We start from the raw sequence: 26,003 nt of genomic DNA, 5'->3' as shown, positions 1-26,003 counted from the left end.
AACAACTTTGACTAATGCCAAGAACTCAACGTCATACCCATCTAAATGAACGCACGATTTAAAACAACAGGCGATTTTCAACTTTATTTTTAGACAGTAGAGTTCAGAATTGGGTTGATTGAGGTATCGCATGTGTTACAGTGCTAAATTTCAGCATTTGTTTGCTTTAATGGAATTTTTCAACAATGGCCAGTTAGTGCGATTTATGCTCGAAAAAAGGTAAAGGGAAATTAATATCCGCAGCACAACGTATGAATATGGGCATTTTAATTTCATTGCTTCAATTTCACCGGAATTTTGGTGAAATTGTGACTTTTAAAGACTATTTATAAATTATGATTTAACTATTAATTACACGTGGTTACTAGGTATTCCGATATTTTTTATTAAAAATAATTTAGCGCAAAATACTATTACGATAAATATAGGGTCAAGCTAAACTTCAAAATAATATGCGTAAACTCTACGTTATGAAAAATTAAAATAAAAAGTCGTTAAGCGTTGGTATGAGATACCCGCTTAGGTAATAATGAATTATTAAGATAAATAACTCTTTTATTGGTCTAAGAGCTAGCCACGGCCATAGGTATGCAATTTATAGAGCAACGAAATCCCTCTAGTTAGTATGCCATACTATCATTATTAATTAATCCGGGCGCCTGGCAGCTGTTTAGCGGTGGGTGTGGGAGTGGATGGGCAACAAAGTGGTTGTAAAATCAATTGAAGGTGTGCAATTTATAGAGCTCTGTGTTTGGTGTGATATAATAGCTAATTATGTATTTAATGGAAATATAACAATGCCAGGCGTTTTATTTGAGGTGAGGAAAATACACAATCACTTGTGCGCCTGCAGGAAGATCACGAGCAAATTTCACCTGACTCACAATAGCTTTACGCATAGTGTCGTATATGTCTTCTACTTTTTCCTAACACTTACCTAGGCGTAATTGAACAGAGTAGTACTTTTATTTATTCTGTGACAGAGTACAAAAAGTAGAAGACATATACGACACTATGCTTAAAGCAATTGTGAGTCAGGTTGAATTTGCTCGATATCTTCCTGCAGGCGCAGAAGTGAGCGTGTATTTTCATCACCTGGCGCTACTTTTCCCCCAATTAAAACGCCTGGCATTGTTATATTTGAATTAAATACATAATTAGCTATTATATCACACCAAACTCAGAGCTCTATAAATTGCACACCTTCAATTGATTTTACAACCCCTTTGTTGTCCATCCACTCCCGCACCCACCGCTACACAGCTGCCAGGCGCCCGAATTAATTAATAATTATAGTATGGCACACTAACTAGAGGGATTTCGTTGCACTATAAATCGCATACCTATTTCCGTGGCTAGCTCTCCGGCTATATGTGAAGCCATACCCGTCAAATAACGTCTTAAATGTCTCCTCCCTCACAACTTCATTCGCCCGAGCAATACAAAAAACAATCTTCTGGAAGGCGCTCGTTAGACAAAGTACACATCCATTTCACTCAATAAGGAAAACGCGTCTTATTTTAATACCCGCCGAATAACTCCGGAATCTCGCCGTTAAACATATTATTCGTGAAAAGGAACGTTTCTAAATTTAATAAGTGGAACTGAGCTGCGCGGAACGGAACGTAATCCTGTTAGAGGAGACAAAAAGAGGAACGTAACGATCAAAGTTCAGTTGAACAATTAGGACGGATGTTTCGTACCTGGGGTGAACGCTTGATTTTAATAACACGAGAAGTTTGGAACGTTTAAATGTATGCGTCTTTTAAGTACAAGTAAATGTCATATGCGATTATTTAATTGATGCATATGTAGGTATTACCTGTTTTAAGATTGGAGAGTGACGTAAACGTGTCTAGAAAGCCTTTTTGTTTTTAGTTTATACTTCGAGGTATTTTGAACTATTTTTACAATTGTCACGGCGCCAAGTCCACTTGTTGACGCAATTTAGGATATGTAGTCTGTGTAGATATTAAATAATTTTATCCCGAGCCATTTCGGCCCTAGGTTGTTGCATCCAATCAATCGGGATGCACCGACAATACGCTGCGGGCGTTATCTGCTCTTTGTCCCACGTGTCATATTACATGGAACACGCTGTTTGACTTGCTTTACATGTGGTACTATGTATTCTCTGTATTTGTGTGTTGTATTGTACATATGACACCGTAAGAATGTGAACCAGTTAGTTCACAATCTAACGTAGGTTAGGTTAGTTTGTAATCTCCCTACCGTCAGTTTATAATTTAACTTGCGAGATTATAAACTGACGAGTGTTTACAATTTTCCTGTGACATTCTTTGTGTTGAGATGCGTCCAGGGGCCCGTTTATCAAAAGCAGTGGAAGTCCCTTTCTAACCTAAAAGCTGTCAAAAATTGACACCCGCGGAGATTCAGATTTAACAACTATTTAATGTTTTAAATTGGATTGATACAAGTTTAACGAACGTCTTGGTGATTAGCGCGCATCTCACGTCACGAGTGTCGTGACCTTTACTCCGTTTCGCGTGCACCAATTATCGGGCTCTACAGGCCAATTCGAACCAATCTAAATAATGCCATTCAGTTAACGTACATTTCGCTCGTACTTGTCCGTTCATGTATTAGCGCGAGCGATGCGCACGATAACAAAACGTCATAATTCAGATAATATCTGAACGTACATTGAGATCAGAATGATGTTATCAATGTACGTTCGAATTTGCCCTGCTAGGTTAAATGCAACGTACTATTAATCTTCCCACACCTGTAATAAGGCCAAATAATGGCAACCATCCCCCATCGATGGAAAACCGCCACATTAACGCCACCTGCGCCCAATGACTAACGTCCATCCTATCAGCTGTAATAACCACCGTAATGGTCATCGTAATGACCACTAGCTGTAGGAAAATGTTATGAAAATATACCAGGTAATGTGTAAAGGGGCCCACTGATTAACAGTCCGCCGGACGATATCGGCCTGTCAGTTAGAACAAAAAGTTGACAGCTCCGAACAACTGACAGGCCGATACCGTCCGGCGGACTGGTATAGGTAATCAGTGGGCCCCTTAAGGCCAGTGGACTATTTCAAGAAAGTTACAAGCTTTAATATTACAAACTTAAAATTAATCGATGTATAAACACATACATCTGAAGGCCATTTCGAACATGGAACAGATTTTTCTTAAAAGACTTATGACAAAGTTACATTTTGATTTTATTTACAAGAGTGACAAAGTAATTTGATGCAAATTTTGAGTTGTTTTCCCATGTTGCCTGGTGGAATTTACTTTCAAGTGATGATTTTGATTTTTAATATAAAATAAAAAACAAAGAAAAGAAAATAATACTAATGGATAATTATAAAAATAATACAACCCAAAAAAATTGTCTAAAATAATTAATTTGTGTAATTAATGTCTCAAATAATCATCATCCCAATAGTTTAGCCCTACCACAGTTTGAACCAAACCTCCAGAATATTTGAATCAGAAGGTTCTCATTGAAGACAATCTTTATCCGATCAAACTATACAAAAGACTGTAATAGATTCCTTTTAATATGCCAAACGTCTTTAAGACTTGCCCTTTAATACCTTCTCATTGATACTTAGTTGAACCTTATAGAAACTACCAGTGTAAATAGACCTGTCTTATCTCGAAGCTCAAAGAGTAGTGCTAAAGGAAATTGGTAGTGTATAGACTATCGCGGATCTGGTTATGATGGATAATATGATACGCTCGATCGGATTCATGGTGGATGGAGATAATGTGAGGTATTTTACGCGAGTTGACTAGGGAAATGGGAAAAAATTGGATTATAGTTTTAGACGTGTGTTTGAGCGCTAAAAGGTAGTATTAATTGGATTTAGGCAGGTATGTTTGACACTTAGCTTTACACTTTTTACTTTGAGAGTGCTCACTCCATACATCAGTTTCCTTATTTAATAATATATAACTTTTACATCCCACTAATATAGGTAGTGCAAAAATTCAAGTCAAGCTAACAAACAGTAAAATCTCTTCCACTTATTAAAATTAAGTATATATATATATATATATATATATATATCAACGTATTTATGAACCATATTAAGTATATTACCGCTAAAGCCTGAGCCTGAACCAACCATATCATATCAGATTTCATACGTCTTGTGACTAGACCATTATAGAGTACGGGAATACCCGTTCAAGCAGCCAATACACAAATACACCGATATATCGGCTTTCAGAGGTTTCCGCGCTTTGTCAGCCGTGTGAAGATGCTTTTAGAACGGTTAGTGCACGAGCGGGAGCGGAGGCGGAAGCGACATTGCCAAACCTCGTTTTGTTAAAAGTGAGAGCCAATTTTTGGTATAAATGGAATATAAAATAATAATAATTTGAGCCTATACATATACGTCCCACTGCTGGGCACAGGCCTCCTCTCATGCGCGAGAGGGCTTGGGCTATAGTCCCCACGCTGGCCTAATGCGGATTGGGGACTTCACATACACCTTTGAATTTCTTCGCAGATGTATGCAGGTTTCCTCACAATGCACAATGTTTTCCTTCACCGAAAAGCTAGTGGTATAAATATCAAATGATATTTCGTACATAAATTCCGAAAACTCATTGGTACGAGCTCAAAGGTTTTTTTGCCCTTTGGCAATTCAACTTAGATAGTAAAGTTCTTCAACCTGTTAAAAATTTAAACGTTGAATATGCGAATGACAATTTGTGCCATTTTTAACCCAAAGGGTACTTATTGTCGGTTGTCAATAAGGCGCTATTTCCATATATTAGGCTTAATTTGAAATCAACCTTATCGACAACCGACAATGTGGTTTAAAACGTCACATTTCTTTATCCGTCTGTAAACCCTTTCTAGGGGCACACTTAGATTTTATACGGGAAAATGGCCACCCTATAATATCATATTTTTGAATTTTTTTCTTATGCAGAATTAGGCGAGTAGGCTTGAATCGTAGGTATATTTTTTTTAATCTTAACTGTTAAGTTGTGGATAATACAGCCTCAGAATAAGTAATAGTATTATCATACAGAACGGCCACGCACCGCCCCCTGACTCGCATTACCTCGCCCCGCGACATTAATCTGGCGGACTTCTGGCGTACTCTCAGTAAAACGCAAATGATTTTTGATGTATGGCGTGTCCGCCCTTTGGTACAGCTACCGCTGACTCGCCACAATCATAAGCGACAGCGGCAGCGTTATACACTCACACCACAGCCTTACCCATACCATGAGTGCGAACGCCTCACTAAAAGCCTCTCCAACCGCCACTTATTGTTCCATTGTGCACCATTGTTTTGTTCTAGTGGCTTTCCTACCGTAACCCACAAACTGGTTATGTAATGCCCTGGAAAACAACAGAATAGGACTACTGAGGGCCTACCGCGAACCACGTTGGACGTGTTGTCTCTGTAGCACTTGTAAATTCGTACGTAAGTGGGACAGGGAGGCATGTAGGCCCTGTTGTTTTGTTGTGGTCAGACACAGTAATTAAATAATAGTACATTATTACAAAGGCCGGGAGGTGGGGAATTGCTGGCCTGTGTGACATAAAGGACTGAGCGTTGCAAGGCTAATGTAATGAACACCGAAGGCCGGTAATTTTTTTCCCAGCCGATGGTCTTAAATATATGTATAGGTAAGTAGTGATTTTTTAATGCGTGGCAATATAACTTAAACCCAGTTTTTTATACATAAAAATATACTTGGAAGCCGGTTAGAAATGTATGTTACCCTAACCATAAAATCTAACTAGGACCTATTTATCAAACGGTAATAGACTACAATTCAGGACCAATTATAGGGAAGGACTGCAACCCGGCTGTAATTTGTATATGAACTGCATGCTGCTTGCCATAAGAACGCTTCGACAGGTTATTCGTATAAAGATACAAGCAGATCTCGTCCTTATGGTAGATAGATAGATAGATAGATTTTTATTGGTATTAATCATACACTGTCAGTTACATATTTAACAATAATTAATTACAAATGATAATTAATAGATTTAGATTCATATGTCAATAATTACAAAAAAAAAAGAAGTACATAGCTGCAATGTAAATTAAATAATGTCAACAATTCCATAATTCAACTTCATTAAGAGATTAATAACAATAACATACTGGATTTAATTCAAATGACAATACAATTACACATCTTATCTAATCTAATATACCATGGGAACTTGATCACATTAAATTCTCCAGGAACTCATTTACCGTGTAGTAGGCCATTTTAGTACAATACATTTTAAGCTTACGAACAAAGGCATAATCTGTCGTAACTGTTCTGATTGGCTCAGGTATTTTATTATATATTTTAGCACCCATTACACCAAGAGACTTGCCAGTTTTCTGAAGCCTATGCGCGGGGACAGCAAGACTTGGTTTCCTCCTTGCGGAATGCGGGTTTGCAATCGGGAACTCATGCAGGGTTCTTCTTACGTACTTACCGACCTCGAAAACATAGAGAGAAGGCACTGTCAATATGCTGAGATCAATAAAAAGTTGTTTGGCCGGCTCGTCCGGAGGAACACCGCATATTAGCCAAACAACTTTTTTTTGAATGATGCATTGGCCGGTCTCGGTCCGCTGCTAGGCCCCACAGCGACAAAAGCGACAGAGGTAAGCGACAAAGTGTTAAGTGGGGCCTTTGGCTAGACTTCGACAAATAAATAATCGCATGTAATGATTTAGATTTAGATATTTATTCTCATAATATGAAATTACATTATAAATTATGCTAAACTAATCTACATTAATTTATATTATGATCGTCATTAATATTAACATGATATTATTTATTAGATACAAATTAAACATGTCTTAGGAATAATCAATAATCTGTCAACAATTTTATCCATTCATGTCAAAACAAAATACGGGAATAACTAAGTGCGAGTATCTCTTAATGATCGTCATGTTCTAAATACAATAAATACTAGGTATAAATTACGTTGAATATCAATAAATGAGAACATGTCAAATTTACACGATTCAATTTACAATTTCAAATGTCAAAGTCATATACTCATTTACTGAATAAATATGAATAAAGACCGTCAGTTGACGTTCAAATATTTCGTCAGATGTTTCCATTCGTAATTCAGCGGGTAGATGCTCGTAGTATGTCGGGCCGATTACTCGCGGGTTTTTGCATGAAAGTGCCATGCGTCGCGGCACTGTTCTGAGTCTCCCCGTGGATCTGATTACTTTGCCCGTGACCTCAACACGTTTAAATTGTGGCAAGTTTTTTCTTACGTACATCAATACTTCGAATATGTATAATGAGTAGTGCGTCATTATTAGATTTTTCTTAAATAGTTCCTTACAAGGATGCCCGGTTTTAAATGTAATGTATATTTTTAGATCGACCATTGGTATTAACGTCCAGGCTATTTAATGTCGACTGGAAACCTTATCGTTGAGTAAACCAAGCATTTTCCTTGTAAATCGGAAAGACGTTAATCGTGATTAATAATGCAGCTGAAGGCTGAACACGGCTGAAAAGTTAATGCCGAGCCAAGGCTACGAAAACTAACTGAAGGGAGGCTTTTTTTACAGTACTGTAAAAACACCTAAGTGTTCAATAGCTTCCAACCGTGGTTACAAATTAATTATATTTCGGATATCTTCGTTCAGGTGATGCGTCTATTATTTGAAAGTCGTAGTTCTATATTTATATACATGGAGGAAAAATCTGCGACAAAACCAAAAAACTAAAATTGATATTTAGGTACTGTTTATAATTACTTACGCTTAAGACAGCGACCTATTTATCTAAAAATAAAGTGGTAGAACTAAGTATGTACTCCCGAGACCAAAATGACAGCAAACAGATAGGTACAGTAGACGTCAAAGATATATTTACAATTGAAAGTTACAAAAAAATCTTTACATTAAAATAAGTTGCCATGTAATGTGACAAGTACTTGTTTACGTGATATATTACAGTTTTATATTTTCACACAATGTGCCCAAAATATGTTTACACTATTTAATCCGTGTAGTTTGCCCCTTTTTATGACGTATGTTCGTTTACATGACAAGTTACAGAATAATATTTACTCTTAATGTACCAAATTAAATTGCATGTAAAGATCTAATGTAATATTTACAATCAACCATACATAAACAGTTTTATACCTCCTGCTAAATAAATATCTTTACAAACATTTGAAAGCTGCATTCTAATTTCAAATAATGACAATCGTCGAAAAGAGTACCATACTGTCAAATGGTCTGTTTGTCTCGTTCGTTTTGATGACGTCAATGCTATGTCGAGTATGTAATTCTGATGTTTACATTTAAACCATTTTCAGTATTTTTGATTTTCAGGGTTTCGTACCCAAAGGTTAAAACCGACCCAATTACTAAACCTCTACTGTCCGTTCGTCTGTCTGTCTGTCACCAGACTGCATCTATCTCACAAATAGTTAAAACTTTCAGACGATGTATTTCTGTGCCGTTAAGTTTAATAACAAATACTAAAATCAGAATAAAATAAATATTTAAGTGGAGCTCCCATACAACAAACGTGATTTTTTGCCAATTGTACAGAACCCTTAATGGACGAATCCGACTCGCCCTTGGCCGGTTATTTTGTAAATGCATAGATACTGAAGAATTATAAGTTAACCCTTTTCGGCGCCATGTCAAACGCAAAAGCTAATATGAATATTCTTAATATGAATTAATAAAAATAAGTAAGAAGGTAAAGAAAATTATAGCAAGGAGGTTTCATAAATAAAAAGTAGGCCAGAATGAAATAGGTGAATTATAAAGAAATTAGTAAATAAACAGGTGAATTGTGTAAATATGTTTTTGTAGCAGAATGCGTAAAAGTTTTTATGCATCATGAAACGTAAAAACAGAAATGTTGCTCTTGACGTGTATCACGTTTGACACATTGGGTGTAAATATTATTCTGTAACTTGTCATGTAAATGAACATACGTCAGAAAAAGGGGCAAACTACATGGATTAAATAGTGTAAACATATTTTGGGCACATTGTGTGAAAATATAAAACTGTAATATATCACGTAAACAAGTACTTGTCATATTACATGGCAACTTATTTTAATGTAAAGATTTTTTTGTAACTTTCAATTGTAAATATATCTTTGACGTCGACTGTACACAAAAGTTAAAGCATCCCTTAGGTACCCAAAGAAATGTTTATATTTACACACACAACTGTACATTACATTACATCCTCCATTACAAATATCAAGGCATTAAGGTAGTGGAGAAAGTTTTATTTTCCGCCCACTTAGCTGTTTAGTTTATGGCTCCCGTTTCCTTATGTTATTTTGGCTCGAAATGGCAAAGGTTAACTTTACTCACTTGAACGTGTGTTGACGACGTGTAAGAAAAATTAAGGCAATTTTTCAGTCACGATGTGTTTGTTCAGTGTTACAAGTTTTCATGTAGCATTATTGTGTACCTAAGTTATTTCGACGGTTCGAATATACAAGCAACAACGGTTGCACTCCGGGAGTGCCGATAGAAGTGAAAACTCACCTCACTATGTTACCGACGCCCGGTAACACGATACATACGTTTAGCGGAGGTATTCTATTTATTTATTATATATTATTATCATTCTCAAATAAGATCACACTTTTTCATTGACATTGTTTATTTACATACTGTCATGACAACGACAAATTATTTGAACATAGGTAAAGAGTCTTGAAAAGGAGTCCGCAACATAAATGTCAAATAACATTGAGTTTTTCTTTATTGATTTAAATGCCATCTAAATTATGAGTGGCCATCTAAACCTTACGCCCCTTACGGTCACGTGATCGCCTTACGCTGTCTCGAGTTTATCATTTTTTCCCCACCTCAAAAAGTGCCCAGCACCGCTAAAGAAGTTTTCACTTCAAAAATGTTAATAAACAGGTCATCGTCATATTCGTCATAGGTATTTATGTAAAAATGTCCTATAATATTTATTTATTTATTTTTATAGGTAGGAATTTACAGACATATAAAAAAAATTACCAATGTGTCTCCGCTGTAACTCCAATAAAGCGCAGCCAGCAAAACTTAGAAAATATCCGTTTTCCTTACCTAGAGCGCAAAGAACCCCCAAAAGCGGAATGCAGCTTGCACCGGCATTGTGCATTGTGCACATAGCGAGCCAGCAATGCCAACCATCACAATGCGATGTTTGTGCCCCGCATACGTTTGTATTGTAGTTCTTTGAAAATACGCTTCCATATTGCATTCGTTGCGCCAATGAATATGTATGATTTGAACTACACGAAAAAAAAAACAGAGTAATTTGATATTTGTAGTCTTTTGGCGTTATTCATAAACGATCGTCGTTTGTCCCTATCTGTCGTTATGTTATAGAGAGGGACTAACGACGATCATCAGCTGATTAACTTAGCAGACGTTTATGAATAACGCCGCTTGTCTTTACGGATTAATCGTCGTCACCAGCGAGTTTATATTTTTATATTATATGGATGCTGATAAGCAATAATGTGTTAACCCACATTCATTTTGCAATAAGTCAACTCAAAAAATTTACGTTTAAAGATGGCATTTTACTCGTATTGCCAAATTAATGTTGTCATTACACTCATTACTTGCACGCCCCTTGAGTCTTAGTCAAACCAAATTTCACGTTTCACGTTTCATTGGTATGAGTTTCGTTTTTAGGGTTCCGTACCCAAAGGGTAAAAACGGGACCCTATTACTAAGACTCCGCTGTCCGTCCGTCCGTCCGTCCGTCTGTCACCAGGCTGTATCTCACGAACCGTGATAGCTAGACAGTTGAAATTTTCACACATGATGTATTTCTGTTGCCGCTATAAGAACAAATACTAAAAACAGAATAAAATAAAGATTTAAGTTGGGCTCCCATACAACAAACGTGATTTTTGACCGAAGTTAAGCAACGTCGGGCGGGGTCAGTACTTGGATGGGTGACCGTTTTTTGCTTGTTTTGCTCTATTTTTTGTTGTAAAGTAAAAGCTTTATTTGCGTTAAATGTGGTTAACAAAAGGTCTTAAATATTACAAATTGCAAAGTATCACACATTTAGCTGAATTGCAGCATGCAAAATATACACCTTATATATATCTATAAAATCTCTTGCAATATGTACACAAGCTTATATACAATTAATATACCTATCTAAGAGTTGAGTGCAAGAAAAACATGAATTTAAATACATTAATAATTTGGCTATTATTAAATCTAAATTTATATAATATTGACCACTAATTAATACTAAATGTCAGAATACGTAATGAATATGTCAATTTCTATGAGTTATTTTTATTAAAAAAATCATTTAATGAATAGTAACTTTCTTCAATTAACCATGTCTTAAGATTTATATAAAATTTATGTCCAACTAAACTAGTAATAGATTTCGGCACTGTATTATAAATTTTGCTTAGCATATAATAGGAATTATTTTTAAATAGGCTCAAATTTGCTACTGGCATGTTCAAAGGTTTTTGTGTAATTGTTCGCTTATTATTATTGTCTTTAATCAGAAACAATTCCATGTGTTTTTTTACAAAAGTGCATGCCTCCAGAATGTATAAACATGTGAGCGTTAGAATCCTGTGTTGTTTAAATATAGGTCTACATGAGTCTAAAGGCTTTAATCCGAATATCGCTCTTATGCAGCGCTTTTGAGCTATGAAAACCTTTGATATGTCAGTTGAGTTGCCCCACAATACAATTCCATATCTGAGAGCAGAACACACGTATCCGTGATAAACTGACAGGGCAGTTTTATGTGATGTTACAAGTCTAATTTTTTTTACTGCAAATACAAATTTATTAATTTTGTTGCAGACTGCCTTAACTTGCTCTTTCCATTCGCAGTACTCGTCCACATAAAGACCCAAGAAATTTTGACACCCTACTTTCTCTATTGGTTTCCCATTACATTTTATATTAAGCTTTAGATCTTTCCCCTGCCTGGTATGAAAGTAAATATATTTAGTTTTATCAGTATTTAGTTGATGGTGCGGAACCCTCCGTGCGCGAGTCCGACTCGCACTTGGCCGGTTTTTATTACATGCCATAATGCATCTATAAGATTCGATGCCAAGATCCTTTCAAATTGGTTAATTACTGGCAATTGCGGGAAAAACTTTTCCTGGCTGTCTTCCAGATCAATTTGTTATTCTCTAAGATTTATACCCTACTAGCTACTTACCTAACTAAACCTCGTTGCTGGCTTGAATGTATTAAGATAACTTTTTATAGGTTTTTTTATAGGTTGTAACCACCATACTTTAGCCCAATATTACAACTTGTCTCCCCAAGTTCAATACTGAATAAGGTACCAACCAAACCTATGTTATTTTTAGTATTTTCTGGTTGTTTTCAATACCAATGAGTTTTGGACGTTGTTGGACTATTTTGCTGACAAACTTCTTTCTATAATGCGTTTATTTCAAAGTCTCAATTATATTTCAAAAATAACTCGAATAGTTTTCGCTTAGGTATGCTGGCTATTTTTTATTGAATATTTATTGAATATTTTGCTCAGAGCAGCAAAAAAATATGTTCTTAAATGGAAGAAAAAACACAGGTAAGGTAATAACCAAACAGAATATTGGTATTAGTAGGTACACGTTGGGCCATAGTTGTACCTACCTACTCGTAGTACTATAATATAGGTAGTTAGGTTTTGCGGTGCTGACACAACTGAACATGTGTTGATTCAGAGAACATAGCAAGGAGCCCGAAGTTCAGCTACCAACCCAATTAGGGCAGGGCTGGCACCTGTCGATAACGAGAGGTCGCAAATAGGCCCTGACGACCTCGTGTGCTATTATATTACGATTGCTTGCCAAGCATGAAGGTGCCGCCACACCGCTGCTTAAAAACGGTGACGGTAAGGAATCGCAGTGACGCACTGTAAGTACTGTTTTTATCGCATGCCCTCCATACCGCTGCTTAAAACACGCCGACGGTGTGGAATCGCAGTGACGCGTTGTTATATTAATGTCACGTATTTATCGCAAAGCTTAAAATCACAAAGTTTACGGCACGTCACTGCGATTCACTGCGTTAGCGTACCTATTTTAAGCACTGGTGTGAATGGCACGCAAAAAACTACGCTTACGATACGTCACTGCAATTCCGTAACCGTCACCGTTTTTTAAGCAGCGGTGTGGTCGCACCTTGACTCGTAAGGGCATTCTAACTTTAAGTTCCAAATTCATTTGACAGGTAGGACAGTTGTCAGTTATAAATAACAGTTCCAAATCTGTCCAGATTGGCGCTAGAGTAGCTATGAACTTGGCCATTATTGACAGAGTGAAGTGCGATGTTTTGAATTTTTTTATCAAATATTCTTTAATTTTGACGGACAATTTTTCATACACAGAGCGTGTTCTCTTTACCTCTACCCTCCATACCGCCTTGCTACATAAACTTTAAAAAATATTATCACCTAGCGTAACACGAAGCGTGTTGAGTAACTTACGATAGTAAACAGAACATAATCTATGCGGGTAAACAGCGTGCTCCATAAACCGTCGGTGAACGTCAAAATATCAAATTTAGAACGGCGTCGTAATTTAGGCGCGTTCACAGATACAGGCTAGTTACACGAACACGATCGCTGTTTACCACTAGATAGTGCATATGAGACGACTGCCAGACTGTCGGATCACACGCAAATTATGGTCTCCGAGAGCGAAGACGTTATACTCTGGCAAACTTTGTCAGTAAAAAGGCGCGAAATTCAAAATTTGTACGGTAGGTCGATCCTCCGTTCCTACAATTTTCGAATTCGCCGCCTTTTTCATCTGACAGAAAGTATAAATCTGACACTAGTCATATCAACAACATTATGGATAAAGAATACCGAGAAGAATTGGGCAAGCCTAAATTTACGTAAGGAAGACGCTCAGAATAGAACTGCCAGGAGAATCAGAATAAGAAAAGCTGTCCCGTATCACGGGAAAAGGCGAGGAAATAAGGTGCTTCATAATCTACCTAGGGGGAGGTAATCTACACACGAACGTGTACATTTTTAATATATTAGCGAAGTGGGTCAGGTGCACACCTGCCGTTTGGGAGTCGTTGTGCGCGCGCCCTTATCCTTTATCCGTCGTTTGTTTCCAGAATGTTGATCATGTGTGGCGGTTGTCATTTGTCATTTTGACGAGAATTCTTGTCAAGTGTAGGCGTGTGATGGGAAGCTGTTTATTATGTGATACTACACTATATTATTATATGGGTGATATTTATTATGTGGGTGCTACATATATATTACAGACACGGTAATGTGCTGCGTGTAATGCGAGCAAAATCATTAGATTGTTTACCCATAATAGTGATTAAGTGGCTTAGATATTATAAAAAAACTTATTTTTTTATTAATTATAACTTTATGTCATCTCATACTTTGAAATTTGTTAAAAAAACACATCTTGTATGTGCCGCAATATAAAATAATTGTGCAGTTTAACAGTGGCTCCCGCCTGCCGGCTTTGAGAGTTATTTTTTGACAGTTGACAGATGAGAAATAGTATGGAAATTAGCGTCCACGAAAGCTTTCATTATTACCACAACCGCTTTTATAGTTTGTCAAAGGACTGTCTCATTTCAAACATAGACAGAGAGAATCATACTATCTTTGTCTTACACTAGTACTAGCTATGGGCGCCGCGCCGGCGGCGCCGCGTCGTCCGACCGCGGCGCGCCGCCGCCGCCGCCGCCTGACCAAAGCCCGGCGTGACGCCGCGTGCACTCCAGCGCCAACTAGCGGGAGTTACGGGTCGATATCGGAGCGCAACAGACTTTAATATAATATCTAGTTACGATAGATATGTGGACACAATTCGACAAATAGCGCATTATTAATATTTCAATTCATAAATTAGACTAGCGCGTTAAAAAACGAGTTTAACTTTGCCTCCAGGTCCTTCAAAAGAGTAGGTAGTTGCCACAGCATAGTCGCTGCACATTGGTAGGATTTGCGAGAAGTTAGAGCCCCTTCCTTCGGGAACTCGTGCGTTCGGGTCTTTTGTCAAAGATATCCAGGGGAATTACTGCACGCCATCTTTTCGGTCTCTGCACATAGGAAATGATTCATCGGTCCGACAAGCCGATATTCTGGGTAAGCTCTTTGCGTCCAACTCGACACTAGATGACGGGAGAGCCGCGCCGCTAATATATCGCAGCGGGAGAGCTGTATGGCGGATATCCGGTTCAACCAATGAAAGCTCAGTGCGTAAAGCACTTCTTTACTTCGACGACATCTAGAGGGTCAGGCCAAATTACTCTCAAAAATGCATCGGCTCAACAGATAGAGATAGTATTTCACACTGGCCCACCTCCTACAGCTTTATAAGGCACGGGTTTGCCCACACATGGAATATTGTTCTCATCAGTGGGCAGGGGCACCCCAGTACCAGCTTCTCCCTCTGGGCTTCATCCAACGATGATTGACGAATTGGCAGTTGCCATCGTAATAATTCAGATGGGCTTGACTCCTTGTCGCTGCGTACAGATGGAGACTCGCTTTACATTTTCCATGGCATGTACCTACTTGTACAACGGGGAGTGCTCCGAGGAATTCGTTTTCCTGCCGCTTTTTTCCGCAATCGCCCTTTGCGACAAGATTTCTATCTTCACCACTTAGATGGTTGGCAGTTCTTGTGCGTTTCTCCAGAAACTTCCTGCCTCGCACAGCTAAACTTTGAAATGTGCATTGTGGAGTAAGTCTGCGATATTTCTGGACTGATACGACCTTCAAACCTTCAAGAAAAGAGCGTATTCCCATATTAAAGGCCGGCAACGCACTTACGCGCGACGGTAATCGCTTACCGTTAGGTGTTACGTCTGCCCGTTTGCCTCGTATATCATAAAAAAAACAATGATTTTAAGGAGCCATAGGTATCCAAGGTCATCAAAATCCATGGCCACGCCGCCGGCGTCACGCCGCCGCCGGCCTCTATTTGCCGGCGCGCCGCCGCCGCGATTTTAGGGGTCGGCGCCCATCTCTAACTAGTACTAGCACCCAAAAGAAGAGGATGAGTATAGTTTTTTGTGTTCTTATTTACTGACAAATTGGTTTGACCAACTATACCTATTATATTACAGTATGTATACAGTAAGGGCCCTGTAATGCGAGCAAAATCATTAGATTGTTTGAAAGGGATGAGTATAATTCTCCTGGTTCTTGCTGACTGACAATCTATGTTTGCCGGACTATATACTATGGAAATTAGCTATTTACGATACAAGTGCGAAAAATGAGAAATGCGCAAAGAGTGGTGAATTTTAAAACACGGCCGAAGGGAGTGTTTTAAATCGACACGAGTTGCGAATTACCTATTCGCACGTGTATCATACAACCTTTTACAGTACCTATGGCCCTTAAAATTTTTGACGTAGTTACGTAATGTGCTTATTATAGAGTGTCGTAATGGAGCACTGTGAAAAAAATAACACACACACAGCACGCACTTCACACATAGGCAAACGAGACACGTGAAAAATAAGGGGTCTAAAAAAGTTTGACGAGCGATTTGTACGGTAAATCAAATTGTTTTTACCGGCCGTCTGGCTCGGTGCGTCGGCCATCGTCCGTGCAGGTGCGGATACAATCCCTGGATATACAATTAGGGGGCATTGATACTGGCCGGGTGGGTTTGGTGCAATAGAGAGCGGGTAGCGGGTTTGATACGTTTGGATTTTTTTTTTGGTACGGCCAGATTTTGTACGGTTCCCGGGTTAAACCCAAAAATACTCTGTGTATTTAATAGATATATTTCATTCGCTTATTTTATTTTTAAATGGCACATGTACCTATACAGGCAATATAACAAAATAAACATCATCACTTCCAATTAAAAACAAGGCATAATCTACGTTTATATTTTTATTTATTACATATATTATGTTGATATAGCCTAACGTTGGTAGCCTAGGTAGGTAAGAGCGTGCCACTTCCAATCCGGTGTACGCGGGTTCAAGGCCTGTATGAAACTTATGAATGTATAGGTATATCGTATATCATTTGATATTTACCAATCGCTTTTCGGTGAAGGAAAAAATCCTAAAGAAACCGGACTAATCCCAATAAGGCCCAGTTTCCTCTGGGTTGGCAGGTCAAATATAGATGCGCCCATATTTATGTAGTAATAGTGTGTATTGAACAAAACGCAATTGTATTTTGTATGGAAAGCGAACCTTAAAATGAAACCCTACTGAACTCCAAGCTCTCATGAGCCGTGGAATAAAGCCAGGACAACGCTACGAAGATATGAGTAATATTGCTGATTAAACAAAAGGGTTGGGCGCGATTTTTGGGAGGCATTTCCTCGCAAAAAATCTCGTACAAAAAAGCGGCAATATATCGCCTTTAAAAACGCTTATATTAATAACTTGGACCACGCTAACGCTCGGGCGGGTTTAATAGATAAGATTTACGACAGCACTCATCTGGTCAAGGGTTGGACGCGGTAATTTGTCGCGAGGGGCGAGTTTCGTGTGCAGACACATACGCAAAACGCTTTCCACAACGCTTACGGCTCGGCCTCGACATTACGCGACTGACGACGGCGGCAGCGACAACCATGGGTGGGAACGAAAGGTCCGATCGCTGTGATCGGTGTCGCAAGTCGCTCAATGTCGTGACAAAGCCGTTAAAGGTTTTAGTTAATAAAACGCTGATTGAGTTTATTCAAAAGCTTGAAAACATTACCCGATTTTTTGTAAATCTATATCGGTAATTGATTACTTTATGATGTAGCAATAATTTCATGACGTGGTTAAGAAAACCCGTTTATTTTCCATTTAATCTCTATGATTGTTAGGTACTAGAATTGACCCCATTACGGCTACGCAGTAAAAAAATACGAGTAATATTAACGTTTTATGAAATAACATTCCATTCGTTACTAACACTTTTACAAATAACTAATGTACCTATTTACCTTTATTACATCTAGGATATATTCCTGAATTTAAAGCAATTACCTAATATTTTTAACTTAACTCGCAACCTACACTTGTAGCTCTCAACCACTTGAATTAAATCATGTAAATAGTAAAGTCAAGCTCACATTCCATTAGAAAACTAAAAATAGCCAAACTGCACGCTCTAGAAATAGAAAAACCTCCGTACCAACTGGTCGATATTGTCGTGACTGGCCGCCATAAAAAAACAACGTAGGAAAAAAACAAAACATTAAATTATACTGTAATAAGCCGAAGGCCCGAAGCCCAAACAGCCAGGGTGATCGACCGCGCGCTCCTAGATTTTCCACATGGGAAATTTGCGAAAAAGTAAATTGTTTATGGTCGCTTTTTTAATTACGGTAAAGGGATGGCAAGAATGGATTTGGCCGCAGCTCTTGTTTATGGTATGCCGACATGTGTCGATGCTTTGTAATCTGGTTTATAAATATACTTGGTCAACCAGATCTTGACAGTAGAAAAAGGCGGCAAATTTGAAAAATGTAGGCGCGAAGGGATATCGTCCCATAGAAAATTTGAATTTCGCGCCTTTTTTTACTGACAAGATTGGGTTGACCAGCTATAATAGAAGCATATTTTCAAAATTTCAAACATTCCGTACAACGATCAAACTAGTGGCTAGAGTGGCTAGACGGAATTTTACTTGCTATGCAATAATATTATTACCACTTTATAGACGAAATTGAAGGTATTATACGGAATATCAATAAAACCGCCTATTAAATTCTCTTCATAGCCCCGCAGTCATAGCCAGTTCGAATTTCAAATACTTGGAATTTGAATTTAGAATATTGGAAACGGTTGCGTTCTATTGTAATCAAAAATCTGGCTGGCTGGAAAGAAAAAGAGCGAGCGGCTGTGTGCCAAGTTGCCAAGTTATCTGCGTTTTATTGAGAGGTCATTCAACCTATCTTTTTAAAAGATTCTTCTTTAAAAGATTCTTATTTATCTCATCCATGATATTATGTTTTAAAGTTAGAGTCTGGAGTCTCGTCAGATGTTAGATAATTCACCCCTGCCTTTAATAATAAAAAAAAATTCAAAGGGCCCAAATTCCGATTCAAATTCCGTTGAATATTATTTTGAATACAGAAAAAGATATCATCAGAAAACTGTAGTTATACTAGACATACTAGTTTATTGCGCATAAAGGTAACCGTAGGTAACTATACTCTACGGGAAATAAATACACAGGAAATAAGTTTCTTAAAATTACTTTCCGAAACATTTTCGTCAGTACGTTTAAATTAGTGGTTTGCATAAGTATAGTAGAAAATTCAAGATACAAATTCAGCTCTCCTTCAAGACAAAGCTGGCTATCAGAGTATATTATGTAGGTAGGTTAAAGTATGTATTCCCGTAATTTATGAAAATACAAATCTAACGCTCCCAAAGCCTTTCTCCACTCACAGATCCAAGATAAACCTACTCAAATGACTCCATTAGGTTTTTCTTAATACTGTAATCTGCTCTCAGCGGTGTATTAATAATTAAAAGAGGGCAGAATGATTATTCCCGACCGGGGGTTTTGTTTTAAAGAATGTAAGCCGATTTAGGGGACCCCCTGTTTGGTTCGGCTTTCGAGAATTATGGATTAAAATTGCAGGTCGGATTTCGGCTTCAATTAATATTCTGGTCAATAGCTTTTAAATAAAGAATGCTCATTTATGAAGTTCAACTGTTATTATATTTTAGTACCATTTTTTACACGAATGTAACCGTTTATGTACCTACTTTTATCAAATATTGATCTCAATTTAGTAAAGGACCACCCACATGACCCACATTAGACATTTCATAAGAACGGAAAGTCGAAAAACTTTTCCAAAGCAAAAAGTTTAAAACAACAACCAAACGCACCACAAATCGACAACTTTTATTTTTAAAACGTTCGGTTGTCCCAAATCTAAAATCATAAACAAACGAAAACAATTCAAATTTCGAACGCGTCATTTGACAGCGTCGCGAACGGAAGCCACCCGCTAATGAAGTGGCGACGACGTCAAGTGCACTTCCTCTCTGTCTCTCTTTCACACGCGTGTCCAATAGCCTGCCGTCTCTATTTGTCGTAGAATATGCAAATCCTCGCGTCTAGAGATTATGCTCAGTTGGCGAGTTTGATCCATCTACGTAATGAAGTACGTTGAGGAAGATCGTTCCGGCTTCTGTTGCCTTTTTTCGAGGCTCTGTGAAATGACACAGTGCTCCGTTCTTATGGTAAATGAAAAGTGCGGTGAATAGGAGCTTTATTGTGAGATCTACTCGTAATAAGATGCCAGTCTCTATATGTATGAGTTGTAAAATAGAAATGTTTGTATTTTTACCAATTTTGTTACCTATTTGTACCTAGGGCTAACTATATTCATATTATGTCTACGTAAACTACAAGCTTCCACGCCTAACAGCTATTATAAAAAATATTATTTTAAATTAACTATTATGGCTCCTCTACACGATGGCCCAGCGCTGGGCCAGCGAGATGGCCATGCGATGGTTGGACCGCAACTACACGATGGCGACATTCAGTTGTGATCTATCCGGTTTCCAAGATGGACGTGGAAGCTTTAGCCGTTGTAGCAATTTATCTATACGCGACGTATCAATATTTTCTTCAAGTAATTAAAAACAATGGCGTAGAAGCTGCAGGAGTTTTTTGATGATACATACTTCCCGAAAAAAAAATGATAGTTAGATTTTTTTAAAGAATTAACTTAATTAAATATCTTTTTTAATTTCATGTTACCATACAATTTGCTTAAATTATTTTAGATCATATTATAATTTAGTTACTAGAGACAAACCAAAGAAAGTCTGCAGCGCTAGATTAAAAGTAGTTTTTAAAAATCAGTATGCGACAACACCACAGAAAATGGATTAAATAGTCTTGATACTTGTGAAATTTCTACCATATTTACCGTCTATGAAAAAATTAAGCTGTATGCACAGCTTAATTTTTATGGTAAAATAAATTTCATCCCAACAATAGATGTCACTATTAATATGTAGACATATACTAATATTGATAAATAATATTGGGAGAATGTGACATTTGGCTTCATCAAAATTAATAAGCTTTTGTAATATCCGCGACGGCGGTAAATAGGCACAGAGAGCCTACCGCGAACACCGAAGTTCTCAATATACGAGCATCTTTCTCTTTTACTCCCATTAAGGCGTAATTAGATTGACAGAGAAATTGCCCGCAATTTGCGAACTGAAGTTTTCGGAAAAACGAAATAAACCATTAAAACAATAAACATATATTAAAAATTAATTTTAGCTTTAACTAGTAGGTACCCATGCCGTGAGCATAAGCATGGAGGTTGTGGGTTCGAGCTCAAAACCCGGCTAGTTACCAATGAGTTTCTCGAAATGTTAGAGGAAGTTCATAAGTATGCCTATAGATAAGATAAGATATTATTTATTGTATAACTGTGTACAAAGATGTTGACATAATACAATTAGGAACCAACAGTCTATCCATCACGGACGTACAATATATTAATGACTAACCTATAACTAAATAACAAAACTAATACATGCATACACTATTATCATAATCGTCAAATTCTTTCATGCTGTAGAAGACTCTACTAATAAGCCATTTTTTTAAAATGGTTTTAAATTGGTTACCTTCGACAGACTTTATTTCAACAGGCAACTTGTTAAAAACTTTTATTGCTGCAATGTAGGCACTTTTATCCATAATTTTATTATTGACCTTTGGAATACGATAGTTATATTTATATTGCATGCGCAAGTTATCATTGATTGTCGACAGTTTTGTGAAATACTCTCCATTGCGCTTTACAAAGAGGCAAAGCTCCAGTATGTAGATTCCAGTTAAAGTCAAAATCCGCTTTTCCTTGAAAACATTTCTAACTGAGTGAAGCTTGTGCAAGTGAAACATGTTTCGTAAGTATACCTATTAGGTGTGTTCAATTTGCTGTGAAACCTTAGTCTAAACCAATATTATATTATCTAAGTAGGTACATATGGTGAAGTATTAAGATGTTTCATTCCACTTACCCGTCATCAACTCCAAATTTTGTAAACATTGTCGTTTTTCAGCTTGAATCGCCTCGTGCTGACTTTTTACAAGTGTAAAATTATTCGTCATGCGGAAAAGGAACTCCCGCACGCCGGTTTTGTAAGGTTTCACCATGTTTATTCCGTTCATCATAAAACACAATGAATATTTAAACGATTTTGACAAACAGATACCATAGTGCATGACGTTTACTGACTGCTTAAAAAACATTGCCATATGTAGTTTTTTAATTCGATGTCAAATTATTGCGCTGCAGACTTTCTTTGGTTTGTCTCTAACTTACCAACATAGCTGTGCAAATTGTGCAGTATAGGTACTTACTATGTATAGTTAGATATGTATCTAATATTCAATTATTTAACTATTAGTATGTATTGTTATATTTATTTATTTAAATTTTAAATGTACTGTCTGCGTAAATTTCCTATTCCTTCATTACGTCCATAATGAGGCTACGTACTCATCATTTTTAATGGCTCCTCTACACGATGGGCCAACGCCGGCCACTCCAAGGGACGCAGCCATACGGCAGAATAAGATAGCAATATCACTTGCTCCCTCTAACGCATAAATGCGTCCCTTGGAGTGGCCGGCGCTGGCCCATCGTGCACAGGAGCCATAATAAAAAAAAACGTAAATTGATACTGAGCGCAAACGTCCACACTCGACCGCGTTCGAGCGCGCACTGTGGATTGGGCCACGTGTAGATACGTACCGCCATCGCTGGCCCACTACCTTTGATGTGTGCCGAAAAACCGACACCGCGGCCATCCCATCGCCATTCGCCGCGCCATAAGCCAACCGACACCACTACCCTCTCTACACGTTGGCCCACCATATTGGACCACTAGATTGGGCCAACGTGTAGAGGAACCATTACGTTTGGAAGCCCCTTAGGTATAAAAAAAAAACATTTTTGTAACTATTACCAGTACCTAAATTTTTTTAAGGTTTCCTTTTCAAAATAAACCAATCTTAACCAACAAAGTTCTCAAAGATCTTGAAACAGTGCTCCAAGTGGCAAGTTTCTGGCTACGTGTAAAAGCACAAAATTACGAACTAAGTGAATATTCCTCTATTGTCTATGCGCGGCACGCGTTTAAGTTGGCAGACATGGCACTGATGATGGCTCGAACCGCGTACGGAAAGTTTGTTAGTGATGTTGGCATTGCTTTCTCCCTATTATAAAGTATACCGATTTATCAGTAAAAATGGCGGCAGGTAAAAAAATTGTAAATAGTGGCCAGAGGAAATAATTAGACGGACAGCGTTTTGGGTAGTAGCCGGTAAAAAAAGTATACCTAATCGACTTTTATGAGTTACTTATTTATTTCTTTAAACTCTTGCATGTAAAGAAACAGAAAATATAGGTAATAAATATGTTATCCTCCTAAAGTCCCAGTAATTTCTACAGTTTTGAATTTAGAACCTTATTTTATTCAAAGTACAAAATTCGGTTTGAATTTGTCCTTTTAAAAGGACATCGGGACTTAGAAGGTTATATGTGACCACAATATCCGCTAATACATTAGATGCTAGTAATATGAGCTCTATGTGCCTCGTATTAAGGTTACATCTCGTTTGTTGCAGGATGGAGGAGACAGTGCGATCGCTGCTGCAATACAAGGGCCGCGTGGAAACTCTGAAGCAAGAGAAGGCTTCGCTATCTTCCGCCCTGGAGGTAATATACTTACATTGAAAATTGCACTCTAACTCTTTTTCTTTTCTTTTTGCTATGACTAAGCCGACCAAGTTAGGAGTTTGCTGTAAGAACAGACTGAAAATTATCTTCATATTGGGTGAAAATTTACCAACCGTATTTGTTTACCATAAGTACAGAATTATAAATATCTACCTATACTCACCTAGCTTCATTTCGTAAAAAATATGAGGCTGAGACCATCATATTTCTGTTAAAAAAAATGATTTCGAAAACAAAATGGTAGTAACCATAATTTTTGAGACGAGTATAAAACATACCTACAACAAACATCTGAGTTATTTGATCGAGCAGGCAATTTTTTTATATATTACAAAAAAATAACATACCTATATGCATTTATATTGTATACCTCTACTTATATAATTAAAGGTCAACTGTAGTTCAATACCTACGTAATAGGTACATTTCCCAAAATAAATTTTGATATCGACGCGCCTATGGGTCTACATAAAATACATTATAATATGTATGACTAACGACGTCCCCGATATTTATAAAAATATACCTATTCCCTTTTGATCGTAAATTGCCCGAATTCCCCAACTTGTCATATTAAAAATTCAGTAAGAATGCTTGCACCACCAGTTCAAAATGACCTTTCATTTTATTCACTAATAACATCACTCGTCTCTCATCTTCTCACTTTAGTTATGCTAAATTGAACTTTATCTATTTATTTTAAGGTTACAATTGCAATAGCTAGACGGGTTACATTACGTGCTTGCTATAGTAACACTTTATTATAATAAAAAGTTGAACGAGCTAGGGCATTTCGAATTCTATCTTTACCCAGTGTAACGTGACCTTCCATTTCCTTACAATTGTACGTAAGCTTAGAGCGCACTTATAATGGTTCATCTGAACATTTGCTTCACTTGTGCTATTTAAGCAATTTGTATAACATTAAAAAGTCTAAGTTCGCTGGTGATGGCGCTTTTCAAGTGTAATAGTAATAGGAAATATGCAAAATATTTTCTGGACGTACGTAGTATGATAGCCAATTTCTATTTTCTATTGCGATATGGAATTTTACTGGAAATTTCTACTGATTCTGCTTTTATACGATATTGCATTTTTATTAAATGTCTTTGCATTTCACATTCAGAGATGTGAAAAATACTTTATAAAAAGTATTTAAATACAAAATACAAATACTTCCTTGATATACTATTTCAAATACAAAATACAAAATAGTTTTTGAATTTGTATTTAAAATACAAAATACGAAATTGGTATTTTCAAAATACTTTTTAAAAATACAAATACTTTGCGATAAAAGGTACTCTGAATAGTGAATACCTAGTCTGAATTAAAAAGTATTATTACTCAGAATATCCGAATTGAAAATACTCTCTTTATTCTTTGAAAACAGTGTGTCAATCAGTCCTCTATCTAAAGTGCAAATTTCTAGTTGTTTGCTCATATTAACCGGAAGGATGGATGGATGATGGTTTATAACGGACAATTTTTAAAAGCATTAATTTAGATTTGTAATGTTTTACAGCTGGTATAATGCCTCTCGTTAGTGTGATAAAACCGTCTCGTTTGTGTTTCATCAGGGCAGAAAAGTTTGTTCTCCTCTCGTACCTTGAAACCCTCGTAACACTCAAGATTCCACTTTTTTAACCACTCGCTACGCTTGTGATCATGTGCGACGTTACTAAACAGATTCAACAGTTCCGTGTTAAAAGAATGAGAGAGTTGCCAGGATTGTAAGATCAGAAGAGATTGTAACATACATTACCTACTCTAAAGTATTTTGTATTTTGAAAATAGAAAATAGGTCCCAAAAACTATTTCAAATAAAATACAAAATAGTTTTCTTCAAAAGGTATTTAAATACAAAATACAAAATAGGTATTTTGCATTTTGTATTTGCATTTTAAATACAAGTATTTCAAATAAGTCACATCTCTGTTCACATTAAGTACCTATACATAATCAATATGTAATACATACAGGTAGGTATGTAAAGATAAAGGAAGTAAACAACAGGCGGTGTTATCACTCTTTAGCGATTTATTCTAGTTAGCCTTCGAGATCATTATTAAGACCGCAGGTATACATAGGTAGTTATAAATACTAGGTACTTACATATTTTGTTACCTATAAGTAAGTAGGTACATTTTGTCCATTTCAATATATTCACTCCCTATCAGTACCTACGCAAGATACAATACAATCTGACACATCAAAGCTTCCAAAATCACAATAGAAAATAATCCACCTAACTTTCCCAATCACCTAT

General features: G+C 37.1%; 1 protein-coding gene across 6 annotated transcripts in view; it reads left to right on the top strand.

Annotated features, from left to right (window-relative positions):
- Window positions 1–26,003, top strand: part of LOC134648992 (uncharacterized) — a 561,268-nt gene that overhangs the window by 494,667 nt on the left and 40,598 nt on the right. For all 6 annotated transcript variants that reach the window (XM_063503669.1, XM_063503670.1, XM_063503668.1 and 3 more), the window contains one exon: window positions 23,623–23,713. In XM_063503669.1, coding sequence (XP_063359739.1) covers window positions 23,623–23,713 — 91 coding nt within the window. The remainder of the gene's footprint in view (window positions 1–23,622; window positions 23,714–26,003) is intronic.

The sequence above is a fragment of the Cydia amplana genome, chromosome 6 (assembly GCF_948474715.1).
Source record: "Cydia amplana chromosome 6, ilCydAmpl1.1, whole genome shotgun sequence".
Lineage (NCBI taxonomy): Eukaryota > Metazoa > Arthropoda > Insecta > Lepidoptera > Tortricidae > Cydia > Cydia amplana.
The sequence above is the reverse complement of the archived record's forward strand: the minus strand, read 5'-3'. Positions and strand labels throughout refer to the sequence as shown.